Source organism: Lygodium microphyllum, unplaced genomic scaffold (genome assembly GCF_053477565.2).
Source record: "Lygodium microphyllum isolate KBCC unplaced genomic scaffold, Lygodium_microphyllum_v1.1.10 scaffold_211, whole genome shotgun sequence".
Classification (NCBI taxonomy): Eukaryota; Viridiplantae; Streptophyta; class Polypodiopsida; order Schizaeales; family Lygodiaceae; genus Lygodium; species Lygodium microphyllum.
This window is the reverse complement of record NW_028229694.1, coordinates 85,198-101,568: the sequence shown is the minus strand read 5'-3', so window position 1 is coordinate 101,568 and position 16,371 is coordinate 85,198. Positions and strand designations below refer to the sequence as shown.

At 40.7% G+C, this 16,371-nt stretch overlaps 1 protein-coding gene across 2 annotated transcripts; it reads left to right on the top strand.

Annotated features, from left to right (window-relative positions):
• The first annotated feature begins 321 nt into the window (after nt 1-321).
• Nucleotides 322-13,712, top strand: LOC148008296 (beta-glucuronosyltransferase GlcAT14B-like). Of its 2 annotated transcripts, XM_087674338.1 has the most exons (5): nt 322-745; nt 953-1,588; nt 5,391-5,466; nt 5,576-5,691; nt 12,678-13,712. In XM_087674338.1, exons 2-5 carry the CDS (start codon nt 1,012-1,014, stop codon nt 13,196-13,198), a joined length of 1,290 nt encoding a protein of 429 aa, XP_087530464.1. In that variant the 5' UTR covers nt 322-745; nt 953-1,011; the 3' UTR covers nt 13,199-13,712. The 2 variants fall into 2 exon arrangements, with proteins under 2 accessions (XP_087530464.1, XP_087530463.1); XM_087674337.1 differs by having other exon boundaries at nt 323-1,588.
• Nucleotides 13,713-16,371: the final 2,659 nt, after the last annotated feature.

Sequence of the window (16,371 nt, the reverse complement as noted above, 5' to 3'; positions counted from 1 at the left end):
AGTTGCATGACATGCTTTTGGATGTTTGGGGTTTGAGCGACATCACAATTTCTAATAGAAAAATTGAAGAAAGGCATGGCATTACAAAAAAATTGAATCATTTAATTTTAATGTTATGTTATGTATGGCGGTATGGACGTAGATATGGATACCGGATTTTCATATCGAGGGGTGAAAGCAGAAACTACATGTAGGAGGTTTGATACAATTTTCCGCATTTTCACATTCAGGTTTGTTAGAAAATATATAGAATCTTTGATTCATTTTCATAATAATCGTTCCAATCAGAGCTGTTGAGTTTCATGTCCGAAATTAAATTTCCCTCTATTTTTCAGTGTACTGTGACACGGCAACCATTTCCATCGTTGGTCTGCGATGATGATGATGATGATGACGAGGACGATGCAGGAAATCAGAAGCCACAAGTAGTGTTACCATGGCGCCTTTTCCGCCATAGCCAGACCTTTCCTCCTCCTCCTCCTCCTCCTTCGAATCTCCCCCCCCCCCCCCCCCCCCCGGCCCCCGGCCCTTCTGCATATAAAATTTTGGCAGTCGGACGCAAGAATCACAAGCTATATGCAACAGTCAAGTGTCTGGTGAGCCATCAGCTTCACCTTGTCCACGCATTGTGAAAGACGTTCGACGCTTTACTTAGCCTCGTCTCAGCAGTTCGCTAAGCGCACTCCATGATCCGACCAGCAGCTTCCTCATCATCATCAGTTTTGGAAAATCCAACGAGGCAAAGGTCGCGTTTCCATTTCAAGCATTATCAGGACCGGGGGTGAAAAAAAAAGCAACAAATTTCATTTCAAGCATTGTCAGAAAGAGGAGCAGTCGGCCAGGAGAGAGCCATCACTTCTCTTCTTTTGGCCATCGCCTCTCCTTCTTTTCCTTCACCTTTTTGCGGTTTGCCAGGCTTGAGACACTCCTTTGTGTTTCCTATTATTAACAGATCATCGGGAAAGCCGCAAGTCTGCTCCCTTTCTGGCCTGTCCGCTCACCTTGGATGGCATGAAGAAGGCTCTCCAGACAGCATCCAGCATGGCGGCCGCAGAGAAAAGGTGGTTGGTGCCTCTAGTCGTCAGCTTGCTGTTCGCACTTACCCTACTGCTAGCTTCAGGGTTCACTTTAAGAGTTTCTCAAGGAGCTGGTTCTCCTTCCTATCGGTTATGGAGCTCGCAATACGATCAGGAGAAAGAACTTCAAATGCATGTTGCTAAAGGGGAAGCAGACGTACCTTCACCCCCAAGATTAGCATACCTCATTTCAGGGAGTCAGGGTGATGGCCTGAGAATCAGAAGGCTTTTGCAAGCACTTTACCATCCGAGGAACCAGTATCTTTTGCATTTGGATCTTGATGCTGCACAGAGTGAACGAGTCGATTTGGCTAAATATGTAAAATTGCACCCGACCTTTGTGGAGATAGGCAATGTGGATGTCATAGGAAAGGCTAATTTGGTAACTTACAGAGGTCCAACCATGACAGCTTGTACATTACATGCTGCTGCAATTCTGCTGAGGAAAGGCCGGGAGTGGGATTGGTTTATCAATCTCAGTGCTTCTGATTACCCTCTAGTAACACAAGATGGTATGTATCTCCTCCTTTTCTTTGGCCTTTCTGAAACATGGAAATTTTGTTTTCGGTAGTATGTAGTTGTAGTAGGATTATTAACCAAGAGCCTGCCGGATATTGTTGAAAGTGCACACCTTGGTTTTGCATTGCATGGCAATGTTAGATGGGCCTCTCGTGCACACAGCAAGATATTAGGGAAAACGTTTTGATTATTACTGGATTAAAGAGCAAAATGATGACTGAGCCTTGGTTACTGACCTTTTAGACTAGGAATGGTACCCTTTAGAGTTACAGGCTGTATATGAATGTCCTGTTGCAGTTACAGGTGTACAGGGTTTAATCTGTCTTTTTTGCTTACAGGTGGTGATCTCATTCTTTTTGCAATTACAAGGTGTCTACTTGTTAAGTTTTCTTAAGCGTAACACTTAACGCGGGAGATGTACAATCACAAATGCCTTTCGGTGGTCAGACTGGTGATTTGTTTACGTGATGTGGTGGTTTGGTATTTACCAGTCTTGCTAGATCCAGATGGTATTTATGGTAACTTGTGAAGGATCAAGAGATGCTGGATGTTTAAACTGCATAGGAGTTTCCATCCAGCAGAAGTTGTAGTTGTCATAGCTGCTAGGATGGCTATTTTTCTGGGCAATAAAAGACCAGTTTTGCTGTCATAGATTGAGGAGGTGGATTAGAGATTTTCTGCTGCAGAATCCGTCTACAATCTGCATCTGCTTCATTGAAGTTCGATTGTTGAGTCACATCCATGAATTTTGGGCAGTTATGTGGTATCTAGTGAGCTGACTACCTGCTGCATTTTTAGCAGTGGCAATGTCAGAATATGGGGCAGACTTTGCATGTCACTGGTATTCTAGCTCTATGGATGTCCAAGTGCAGGAAAAATATTGCATCAGCTTCCAAGTGACTTGCAGATAGGGAGTATTGGAGTTTTTATTCTGACATGACTTGAGCCAACCTTGAGTCTTGGTGAGTGTCCTAGGTGTCTATAGGGCAAAGAAACTTTTCTTCAAAAACACTCTAGTGTTCAGTCATGTGGCTTGTGTCTTTGCTTTCAATGTTTCCTTGCCCCTCACTTAGTGTTTGCCTGCATACATACACCCTAGTAATGGGGACGGTGGGATGTGGGGATACCATCCTAGACAAATCAGCTAGAGGGGATACCAAAAAGGAACAGGGTTTGCTTGAGACAGGCTTTTAAATTGGTTCCAGATGCATTGCAAACCCTTGAAGAAAACCAGTTTTGTGCCTATACCAAAGCTTGTCTCATGACATTGACCCTATGCAGGAACTACTCCAATCTTCCTCTTATGTGGTGGAAACAGCATCTAGAGTTCATTGGACTTTCCTTAGTTGAGAGATGATCAAAATTAAAACTAAAGACCACTCTAGATAAAAACCAAGAAAGCTAGACTTTATTATAGTATGCATATTGGTATTTCAGCAGTTGTGGAGACCCAAATACCAGCTTTCTTGCTCAGTCAGCGGCTCCTTGGAGTGGGAGTTTGCCACCACATATGAGAAGTAGGGAAGGTAGAAGAAGGCTGTTCAACATAAACAGTTTGTTGTTGCCCAAGGACCAAGGGAAGGCCGAGTTTTTGAGTAATGAGGGAGATTCTTCCAAAGTAGAGCTATTTGTGAGGAGACATAGAAGTTGCAAAACTCTTGTTTTCACATGCAAGCAAATAGGGCATATCACCAAGGAATCAAGGATTTCCCCTAGAATATGAATAAAAAGGGATCAACTTCAAGGCGGGGTTGAGATCACGGAGTCAAGTTGAAACGGCTCCCTAGGATCCAACTTGCACATGAGACATGACACAAGCCACATTCACAGATATAAGGGATTGAACATCGGACTCACCTCCTAGCCATAGAGCCAAATGGGCTCACCCCCGAGCTTGGGATCTAGCAATACCTAGGTCATGACCACATCCCAAGGATTGGCGTCCCATACCACCAACCCATACCATCTCGATGCACAGATATGTTAGCCAATAGGCCAAGAGTCCAAGAGTAGTGATCACATAACGAATATGCACAATAGGGCCTTGAGTCCTATAAATAGCTCTTAATTGCCCTAACCCTAAAGTGCATTCGCACTAAGTCACTTCATGACCATTGTGACCAATGCTACTAGCACCCATGTAGATGTTGAAGGATGTAACACAAGCCTTATCCTCTTCTGCCATAGTTTTTGCACTTTGTAATAGTCCTCGGTAGATTTGGATTTATCATCCTTGGGTTAATTGAATCTTGTACTCCCATAGGTCATGGCGATACATGATTTTTTAATTAGTCTCGTGGATGGAGATGGAAAAGTTGTTAACAAGTACCATGTCTAGATTGTACTAATAATGAGAATAGCACAATTGGTAGAGTAGGCTGTTTGGCATAAGAGGTAGACCAAAGCTGAGAAGTAGTGGAGGACATGACCATCTAGGTAGTGAATCTTGAGATTCAAGATTCTTTGAAGGGACTCCTTTCTTTAATGTTGACACGATCTTGGATTAGCTTGGCTCTATAATCTCATGGGGTTGCCAATCATCACTCACACTTTGTGCTTACTTGGATGAGACATGGTGGGAGTGTGTGGACCTTGCATGGCGTCGTTGCACCCTTGGTGGCTCGAGCATAGCAAGTGATGGTCATTTCTTAGGTCTAGGTGAAGCATGCAGATTGTAAGGGCTTTTGTTCTATGATGATGTAAATGCGATTGCATGAACAGGAGCCTTTTTCACCTTTACAATACAGAGATGTGGATGAGATGGGGCTTGGCATTGCCATGAGTTCGGCTCTCTTTCCCTGGACAAGTTGCCTTGCTAATTCACCCTGTTCCATCAGATGATTTCAGCGTTGGGCTTGTTCCAGGAGCAGAAGCATTGGCCCTTGGGTAAGCTTTAGGCCATTTGGTGCTTCTTTCAAAAAAGGATGATGGGAGCTCGGTCTTGTGTATAAGTTCACCATGAAAAACAAGTTTCCCTTGCTGCAGATTGGAATGAGTTGTTGATTAGCTACAGCTAACTAGGGTGGTGATTTTGTTAAGGTGAACTCTTTATGTCTGGCTGCATCAAGGAGCTGCATTTATACGGGATTTGTATTTGCAAAAGTACTTTATGTAATTGAAGTTTTTGAAGGAGACTCACTTTTGGAGGTTTCTCTGTACAAAAGAGTAACTTTTTACGTGAAACCATAGCCAACCATCCTACATGGAGCTAGGATGCCATTCTTGCATCAACTTTGAAGATGTATGGTAGGTAAGTGTTGCATTGCACAATCTCATGCTTAGAACTTGTAAAGCTTTGCCAAGAGTCGAGACAATTGCAATGCAGTTCCTTAAATTTACAAGAAGCATTATACATTGCATCTCTATGTTGGATGAACCATATGATATGTTTGCATTTCTTTTGTATTTTATGTTATAACATAGTACAAGAATGTTTTGACCTTACTTTTCTCTTCATCTAGCCTGGCTACCCACTTTGACAGTCTCCTTGGTCTCTCTCAATCCTTGCTGCCGCCTCAAGGCTCACATCCTTCATCTTCCTCTTCCTCTTTTACAGTGGCCAACCCATTTGTTCTATAGTTGTGTAGAAAAAAGCTTGCCACTTTTAATTTCCTTCTTTCTTTTTTGTCTTCCTGTTCCTGCAATTCAGTTAGTTTTAGCATTGTCCTTCTTTTGACAATCCTGTCTTCTCTTTGTTTGATTGCTGATCTTTGGCATATCCTCTATCTTGATTGGATTGCTGTTCAAAATTAGTTGAGCTTTTTATTACTTATTTTATGTGCTTTTGAACTGCAGATTTACTTCATGCTTTGTCGTATATCCCCAGGGATCTCAACTTCATTGAGCACACCAGTGACATTGGCTGGAAGGAGTATGTTAAATTGGTGCATTTGCAATTGAAAGTTTTGTTCAAACTACTCAAACAAACGTTTTAACTGAAATGCAAGCGTCCACTGACCTTTCTGTGTTTTCTGCTGCAGATTTCAAAGAGCTAAGCCTATAATTGTAGATCCTGCTCTTTATCTGGTGAAGAAAACTGATATTTTTTGGGCAACTCAGCGGCGTCCCGTACCTCAAGCATTCAAACTGTTTCTAGGTATAGTACTCTGCATTGTGCTTTTGCGTTTTTTAATGTCAGGAGATAGTGCCTTTCATGTATTTTTTGTGCTTTGAGTAGTGCTTGCATATATATTTTCGAGCCAAACGTATTTTTGGTTTTGTGAAAAGGCTCTAGAAAATAAGCTTGACAACAGTATTGCTGAGTTGTGGTGATTTGCAAATTGCCTTTGTACAATGCTGAAATCCAATGCATTAAATGTTTGTCACTACTTGCATTTATGCTGTTGTGTGCTTGATGTGAATATGTATGCTTTATTGGCTGGTAATGCTAGAACGTTTTCTTGATTGCTCCCTCCATAGAAGTCACTTGAATGGTGTGATCATTGTATCGCCTATTTTTCAGCAGTGTGAAGCATTAGGTCCTAAATCCACAACTCATATGAAAGATGAGAGAATGCAAAGGTGGAAACAATCATCAAATCAACTATTACAACAATACGAGGGAAACGTACAAGGTGCATCCTTGGACATTTGGATGCGTGCCGTAGTGTTGGTCATAGTGGTCATAAAGTGACCTAGTGTGTATGGTGAATGCATTTGGGGCACTTTAGGTTTAGGGTACCCGGGTCTATTTATAGACTTAAGGCCCTATTATGCATGTCCTTGTGTTGACCACCATTCTTGCACTTATGCTTATAGGCTGATGTGTTCATAGGCTAGGATGGTGCGGGCTGGTGGTATGGAATGGCAGCTCTTGGGATGTGGTTGTGACCACCTGGTGCACTGTTGGATTCGAGGCTCAAGGGTGAGTTTATTTGGCTCTATAGCTGGAAAGTGAGTCCGATGTCCATTCTCTTTATGGTCTATGCCATGGGTATGGCTTGTGTTGTGTCTTCTGTGTAGGTTGGATCCCAGGGGGATATTTTAGATGGAATTGAGAGCCCAAGCTGCTTGCTACCCTACACACTCTTGCACTTCGTAGTCTATTTTCATAGAGCATGTCCATGCCCATAGTCAAAATTAGTATTTGCTCGACCTTGTGCAGCCACAAACACTCCAGTCCATGCTCCTCGAATTGCTCTCTCATGCTTGTGCCTTCTTGCACTTTTGATCTTGCAGCACTCACCAAGAGAAGACCTTGAATAGCTCTAGTCCATGATCTTGCTGAAGAGATGAGAGGATGATGTAGATGATCAGTCACCCAATGATGATCTAGATCTCCACCATGATCACATTGCAACCTTGATGGCAATGCCCCCTTTTTGTAGCTGTCCATTCAAAGGATAGGCATTTAAAATTATGCAGTCTGATACGTAAAAAGCATGACTTTAATGTGCCATAAATCAACTGACTTTAACCTTGATACTTTTGCGACATCATCAAGGTATTAAAAGCTTGACTAGTACATGATCCAACTACTGACAAAAAGCATGATTGCTACTATACCAAACTTTCACAAATTTTTGTTGGACCATCTCCATTGTCGCACTATTGATTTGTCCCTCCAGGTTGATGTTCGACATGTATAGGTGCATTATATTCCCCTCAATAGAACTGCAACTTTCCTAAGCTGTGTTGGCCCCATCTGAATGCATGAATTTTTAAAAAGCCTCTTAAAGATTTCCATAAAGCTCTAAAGTTTAGTCCATGGAAATTGATACCTGAAATTCTCATTGTGATGAGCAACCACTTGATACTCAAGATCTCCACCACGAGGACCACTCAAACAAAACTCAAGGGTGATCCTCAAGCTCTTGATATACAATATTTAAAGATTTACAAAGTAGCCACAAACATTCAATGCCAATCCAATTAGGACTCCCTTACTATCCGCAATTGCACTAGGAGCTGCTGCCCATCACTTAGAACTTCAGAAGGCTGCTGGCCAGACTAGCAGTTGTGCATTATCCTCTAGAGGTTGTCGCTTGTTGCCACCAGTTGTAAGCCCTAGATTGCTGTCACTATTTGTTGTGTCACCCCCTCTACTCTAAAACTTGGGTTTTGTTGATGCTAAGTTTGGAGAAATGATGCCATCATCATCGAGAGTGGAAGATGTCTAGCAATTTAATTATTGGCTAGTTAGATTATTTTTCAGGGCACCAAAATGATTATTAATTTTCAGTATTTAAAAATTAAAAATTAATATTTAATTATGGCTAATGCTGAAAAAGCCATTTGGGAAGGTTGCCACTTGTCAAAAATGCCCATGTAAGACTGAAAAATGTAGTGGTTGGAGAGAGGTATTTTTAGTGTATTCAGTCTGCAAGAGAGAGGGAGGAGAGGTTGCTGGTCTGATTTCAGGCATTGGAGGAGCTTTTGAGGCAGCCAGGGGTTGGAGAAGACAAATCAATAGCAGGTGATAGCATCTACAAGCTGTTGAGACAGGGCAGTAGTAGTATATGACTGATTTTCTTCAGTTCTTTGCATCTACATGTTGTGGCAAGGCAACAGTTGCATTTGACTAATTTTCAGTCATTCTTCGTGAAAAAACTCCGAATTTTCTCTCTACAGCTTTCTCTCATCTCCCAGTCATTTCACAGCCTTGCTCTAAAGATCTCAGCATTTGGACCCTTGGAGGCCGAGAAATTGCAAATTTCTCTATTGTAAACTCTAATTTACAGCAGAAATTAGGGTTTAGCTGCTACCTTGGGAAGCATGTCAGAAATTGGAAGCTCCAAGACTTGGATTCAACAAGACTGAAGGTGAATTTCAGCTAAATTCAAGTGGAGGACTAGCCATCCATTGAATTTGGGGCATTTCCATCGTCTATGAAGTGGGTGAAGGCCAATTAAGTGCCTGAATCGAGGGGCAAATTAGATTGAAAACTTGTTGGTCACTTTAGACAACAAGGGAAGTTTGGATTGCGAAGGGGATCGGGAGAATCCCATTGTAAATCAACTTTTTCTTCAATAAAGCTAAAGAAATACTGAAAGGAGCACCAATTTTGGGCCAATCGGGTGTGCATTGTCCAAGATCAGTAGGTAAATTTGTATTTTCAGATTTGCATTAATTGTTTGCTGCTGTAATTAAGTTGTAATCAGGGATATACCACCCATCCATGGAAGGAAGGCTGGTTACATGGAGTCATCTCCAACATTGTGTTGATTTGGAGGACTATGTCTCGCTCCCTCCATTACTGTCCACATTATTTCTTCTACTATCCGGTGTCTTCTTTGATATTGTATTGCTCGGAGGACTGCATTTTACTTCCTCCATGGTTCTTCCATAGGTGCTGCCAGCCTTCATCACCCATGACCGTGAACTCATTTTGATTCATTTTAGGGTCACCGACTCCTTGGCTCTAGAGCTTCAATCCCAGTCCTTGAGATGCGAAGGTCTGAGTTCATCGTATCAATGTTGTATTTCATTTGTCTTGTTTTGTGAGTTTCTAAGTTCATTCACTGCTAGTATTTGTCATATACTATGTTATCTCCAATGTATACCCTACTACATCTTTACATGTGGGCCTTGTTTTCAGCTATCCATATGTCTAGGTGGATCACATTGAAGCTGCACTTGTTCTTAGCCGTGCTGCCCTACTTGAATCCACAAACCACTGCCACAAGGTGCCAAAAGACGGTGGACATCTTTAGTGCCTTATTGCACGAAGTCTCCAAGATTGTGGGGAATCACTCACAATAGGATCCCCCCACTATGGGTCTAACCTATTACTCTATGACGCCTATTGAAAAGGGCAATGACTTCAAACATGACATCATGATCAAGAGGCCCAAGTTGCTCCAAAAGAGTTTGAAAACACGAATAGCTCATGAAGTACAATGACACAATGTGGGAACTTGAAACATAAAGAAGTCACCTTCTCACAAAAACAAAGATGAGTCCACTAATGAAAGTGACAAAGGCATGTTACTTTGGGGAAGTTATCTTTGGAGAAGTACATGACCAAATAGTTGCAATTGGAAAGTAATACACAATAGCAAGTAGATCTTTTAGGGGCTTGATTTCATATATGGTTTGACTCCCTCAAAGTAAGCCACTTTGAACGAATCTTTTGAAGCAAGCCACTTTGAAGCTGACAATTCATGACCTAGGCAACATGTTGGGTCTCAAACTAAACAAGAAGAATTCTTCATGCTATAGCTGAATCATTGGATAAGCCGTTGTCATGATGATCAAGGCATAGGCTTAAGCATGCATGTCCTCTGGCTCACCAACCAACTCAGTGTTTGGTTGATTGACCATCATCTCATCTTGCCCGACCAATTTACCAATATCTTGGTAGACTGTCTAGATTTGGTGTGAAAGACATGCTTGGTTGTAGCCACTGGTTTGGGATTTGAACCATCAATATGTTACCATAACTTTTGGTCTCCAGCTGGATTTCATCTCCAATCCAGCTTGGATGACTTTGGAAAGATGACTGAGGAATGGGTTGGGTCTCAGGTGTAGGCCATGCACCAATATAAAAAGCTCTGACACTCCACCGAGAGTCTACAGGGATTTTCTGATGATAAGGCACCACATGATGTATGAGTGGAAGATAGCTAGAAATATCATTGCTCATTGACAAACAACTAATGGAGAAAACTCAGTGGCAAAGACAGAATGCAATCCCTCGATAGAGGGTTTCAAGGCTGCTCCAGGAGCTGTGGCAGTTGGTAGTAGCCACAACCCGTGCTTGCAATGAGTGTTCGATCTCCGAGATGTGAGAATCTCAAGAGTTGGCAGCTGTTCCTGACCAGGTGGAGTAGATGAAGTGAAAGACTGAAGCACCACTGTTTGCCTGACCAGGTGGAGGAGATGAAGTGAAACACAGCAAGGATCAGGTGAAACACAGGGAAGCACTACTGTCTGCAGACTTGGGGAGCTCATACACATGTGCAATACAGTAATCAGTGATTCCAGTGATTCAGCACTGCAAACAGCTTAACAAGGTAGAAAACTGAGAACAGCATCGCAGTAGCAGCAATCGGAGAAACATCTTTTCTGCAACAAAGAAAATTGGACCATGATGCAACTCAAGCTGCCTGCACAACAGTGAATCAGGTGGCAGCCACAAAGTAAGATAGAAGGACCATTACATTACTGTTGCCAGGCTACTTGAGAGAGTGACACTCTCTCACGGAGAGGGTGAGAGCATAGTAATGGGGAATGGCTGTCTTGGGGCCCCTGGAACTCCACCACATCACATGCATACATTTGGTAACTATGAAATTTAAAATATTGTTTTTTGTATGCCGTCCCATCCCCTATCGCCATCCCTTGTCCCTAATCTTCTTGAAATGGAGAAAGAGCTTGAGAAGGAGGGGCTTTATATGTGTATGCACATGCACTCGTTCTTTGGTTGTACACATTTACCCACACATCCACCCACCATATCACATGCATACATTTGGTAACTATGAAATTTAAAATGTTATTTACATATGATGTCCCCTCCCTTGCTTTTGGGCATCCCTCGTCCTTGTCCTTCTTGAAATGGAGGAGAAAGAGCTTGAGAAGGAGGGGATGCAATGAATTTATAGGTATGTTGTCTCGTAAACGATGATGAAAGAAAAGAGGATACGGAGGTATGTGATGATGGAGCAGTGGAGGATGATGTAGATGAATGGAGCTAACTTTAGGGCGTCTTTAATTGCTGTACAAGAATTTACAGCTATGAAAACTCATGTAAAATGAGGAAAAACATGTTCTTTTGATAAGGGAAAAGGGGAGAGCTAGTACCAATAGGGAAAGTGAAGTAGCACAACACAAGTGTCCAGCCACATATCATGAGATGTGACAAGTGGAAGGACACTTGGAAGCTCGTGTGATAAGTGTGTTGACACTTCTCTTTTCCCTATGGCCTTTCTTTTTGGGATGAGTATTGTTAAGAATAGAAACAAGGAATGTTAGTACACTCTAGAATGTAAAACTAACTATTTTTAGAATGTCATTCTTATTTTTTAGGACTAGCATTTTTAGATCAATTTGAGGCTTCTAAAATTTAGGGACTTGCTAAATTTAGGAATCCCTAAAAATTTAGGAACTCCCTTGTAAAAGCTCTTTACGAGTACATCACAAAAACATATTTCTATGGAAAGATACTTGCATTCTAAGCTTTTAGCCTATACATGCACATTGTACAAACATTTCATTATCAATGCCATCTTGGTGATTATAATTGTCTGTTTTGGTAGATTTGGCTCACACTTAAGGCATTAATCTTTTTTATGTGCGAGCTTAACCTTAATATGCTTGAGTTCTGATCACAAGCACCCAATCGGGTCATATAGGTGGAAGTGTGTATTATCTTTTTTTTAACTCAATGTGTGGGTGCACCATAACTTGTGACCACTTATCAGTGGTCAACTCTAATGTACTTTTCTTTATATCTAGTAAGTGCAAAGGAAACACATTTAATGAATAAATAAATATGCAAAATAATAGGGAGGGTACAAAATTATTTTTTTCTGTTGTGTTATGACATGGACACAAGAGTGTTTGCCACTTATGCTGCAAAATGCAGTCACAATGTGAGATGCCAAATCTTGAAGTAGACTCTAGAGGTGAGGCTGATGCGATGGTCAAAAAAGAGTGAAAAAGGCCAATGCACAATCATAAGGTGAGTTGTGTGAGGTGATCAGGGAGACATTGCGGAGTTGGCAGCAGCCAATGTGCAGTAGTGTCTTGTTGAAGTCGGTAGTGGTCCTTGTTCCTTAAGAAACAAATAATTAAACGTGTTCTTACACATGCATAGAAGGGCAGAAACTTCAATGGTTCATGCTTACTGAACTTTTTAATGCTTCTCATTGTTAAGAACAATATATTTTGAGTTACTCTAAACTTTCATTGTCCTCATTATGATTATTGTTATTATTATCGGTATTAATTCTAACTGTTTATTGTCTAGAGATGGCTTTGTCCTCATTATTATCATCAGTATCAAAATTAAATGCCTATTGGCTAGAAACATTGTCCTGCATTGCAACTGTATGATACAACGTTTGACATGGCCTCTGCAGGGCTATTTGTTTCCAAGATCTTTTTAAAATCCTTTCCCGCCTGTGGATTGTTGTGCAGGCTCTGCTTGGATGGTTTTGACTAGAGACTTTATTGAGTATTGTGTCTGGGGCTGGGATAATCTGCCTCGGACTGCACTTATGTATTTCACAAATTTTGTCTCCTCACCAGAGGGCTATTTTCAAAGTGTCATTTGTAACGCAAAAGAGTTCCGGAATACTACAGTCAATCATGACCTGCATTATATTGAATGGGATGACCCACCCCAGCAACACCCTCTTTCATTGGGTGTTGACCATTTTGACAGCATGAACAGTAGCGGAGCTGCATTTGCAAGGAAATTTGCAAAAGACGATCTGGTACTTGACAAAATTGACAGGGAACTGCTAGGCCGTACTGGTGAGCGTTTTACTCCTGGGGGTTGGTGTATAGGAAGTAGAAATGGAAGGAGGGATCCATGCAAAGAGATAGGAGATTCCTCAGTGCTGAGACCTGGGCCTGGGGCCAAGAGGCTTGAAGGCCTGCTTTTGCAGCTTCTAGATCCCAAGACTTTTCGAGCAAATCAATGCCGCATCAGCTGAGCTCCAACAGCTATTATCTTGACATTGTTGGTCTGGATAGAGAAGATCAAACTTCAACCTGCAGACAGAAGTTGACAGTGCTGGATCATCTCTCCCTACCAGTTTTGTACCTGCAATGCTACACATGGCACAAAGTAGCCATACATACATTATCCCCCATGGGCATCGAAAATCCATGTTACAGGTGCCCAATATGAATACTTAGCTCGAAACCTTTAGACCTTACATTCATTTCTGCAAATGGGGAGGTGCTGTATATGTATGGTGGCTATCACAACAGTACTTCTCAGGTGGTTCTCAGCATTGTGAACTATGTGTATTTTGATGATTTCATGAACTTGGGGGAATCGAGACAAGCGTATATTATGCTAACTGAACAGTGCGGGCTCTTCTAATCACAGAGCTAGAAGCTGATGCTCTCTCTCTCTCTCTGTGTCTCTGTCTCTGTGGGCACTGTGTAGGTGTGTGTGTACTGATTCTATAATCGTCTTTTAGTGAAGGTTTTTCTCTGTAATCCTTAGCTTAGCACGTTACTTTTGAGATGACAAGCGATCATGGATTAAGAGCCAGCCTCTGGGATGAGGACGTGAAGTTTTGAAGCTTGTGCTAGAAATATAGTGTTAGGTCTATAGAAATGCGCCAAAATCTCGGTTGTAGAGTGCAACGCATACTATCGTACTAGAAGTATAGTGTTAGGTCTATAGACATGCGCTAGAATCTTGGTTGTCGAGTGCAATGCATTCTATTATCATCCCCTTGTTTGTTATGTGGTCAATTTTTGCATGCTACTTAGTTTCATGTAACTATACAAGCAGCCCAAAATGTATTCTTTATATGTAATCTTGAAGTTGCCTTTGATCTAAAAGGGAAGGTCTTGTGACATTGTGACGTGATTTATTAGTTAGAGGGTGCAAACTTGAACATGCCATGAAAACTTGAGCGGCATATGCACTTTCGTGATACTACATGGAGGAAATTGCTGAGATAAAAGACCCACAATGGTTAGGGGGTGACATTTAGTGAAAGGTAAAATCTGTGATATTTAGTTAATTTAGTAAAGCAATATAATTGCATGAAGTTTGAGTTGAAGACATATCGCCAAAGTGAATAGTTGAAATAGGGAATAATAAAACCATATAAAAGCTCAAAAACACAATTTGCTTCATTAAAAGGATATGACGAGGAAAGTTAAGAGTTTGGGGCAACATGATTTTATGAAATTAAGATTGATATTGAGAGAGTAAGTTGTGCGCTTGAAGTTGAATTATGTCCTTTTGTTGCTACCTCTTTAGCAAACACATGAACTTTCAATTGTCTTAGTCTTTGAAGGTTTCTTTAGCAAAGTTGCATTGTCAACATAGGGAACTTCAATTTCTTTATTTTCTTTAGGTTGATCCAACAAAACCACTATCAACCATGGAAACTTCAATTGATCAATTCTCTTAAGGTTGCTTAGTTATGAAATTACATCATTGAATTCTCCCTATACACATGTTTGTGAATAGGATTTTGGTGATTTTTACCCCTCTTCAAGCCATTGCTAATTTCAACCTCCCTTGAGCACCCATGTTGCTTGGAGTCATTGTCCTAATATCAATTGGATTTTATAGTGTCAAACCAACCAACCAATACATAAACAATGAAAACAATTGTGTGTATCAAATGTTATTGTGAACCCTAATCCATTTTAAAAGAGAGTAATTAGTGGATTGTCACGACCTTTGTTGTCTCACCTTTTTCGAGCACGATTCTCTTGGAGAAACCTAACCATTTGTCTCATCCCTTGAGAAAAATAAACTTCTATACTAGGACTTAAAGGTTGTAATTTATGTACTTCATGGCATTTCACCCCCCTTTTGGGTTCTCTACATGGTTATATTAAGAATTACATGTTTGTCGTTTAGTTTATGTGAATAAGCTCGAGAAGGGTTGGAGGCAATCCTTAATATGTTTTGAGGTCTATTCCTTACAAATTTATAGTATATGTTATGGAGTTCTATATTTGAATTTTCCTAGGCCATTATACATTGGGCTTTGCCTCACTTACAACCATTTTTTCTTGTGATTATGTTACTCTTGCTTTGAAAGCGTGAATCCCTAGAAGGCAATAAAAATTCATAGTGCAACTCAATTTACTCATGCAACACTATGATTAATGAACTCAACGATCTTATAACTGTAAAGCTTATCTCATAGACCTTGTTTTGACAATTGAACATCTTTTGTGACTTTATTATTTAATGCTGGCACATTGATAATATCGAGATAAGGATGCAACAAATGGCAATGATAATGCTACGCAATTTACATTTTCTTGGTTAAAGATGTGGTGATGTATCTACATCATCATATCCCACAAAGTATTTATGATACCCAAGTATTGGCAATCATATTTAAACAGCCACCATGTATCCCCAACCTAGACATGATAAGAGAACCTAGCTTGCTAAGGGATGTGGTCATTTGAAATGAACTCCCTATGTGTTGAGACAAGCTACAACATTTTAGGTAGGGTAAGGGAGTTCAAATGGCTAGGCAATGTGTTCATACTTGAACCTAGCCATCTTCAAATGAACTTTTGGTCTCACATATATTTATCAAAGTTCCTCTTTCTCATCCACAAATAAGAAAAAAAACCACTAGTAAACTCAACCCTTGTCCGAATATATATCATGATCATCAGTCTAAACTAGTCCTCATATCCAAAGTAAAATATGACGTGGGTAGACTATGCTAGAATGGCAATGGTCACATATTTGTCATGTTTTAATATGGTTTATATTTCAAAAATATGGTCAAGATTTAGTGTGGATTTGTCATATCACATACTATCATATGTCCTTCCTTACATTGCATGATAAGTGAGTTCACATAGAAGCCAACATCTAATGAAGCACTTGATCACCATGTTAAGTTACAATTGCACCTAAGTTTCCCTTATAAGGAGGTCCATTAAGACCATGGGAATCACATGGTCATTTTTGGTTGGAAATAAAGAGCATGCATGTATCTTGGTAAAGGGATCCCACATGCTAGACTTTAGCCATCTACAAGCCTTTATTTTTCAAACCCAAACTAACCTTGTGATTCTTAAGACTTAAATCTCTAATCCTGTAAAGTTTGATCATAAATTAAAAAGTCAAATTTCTCAAAATCACCTAGGGTGGACAAGT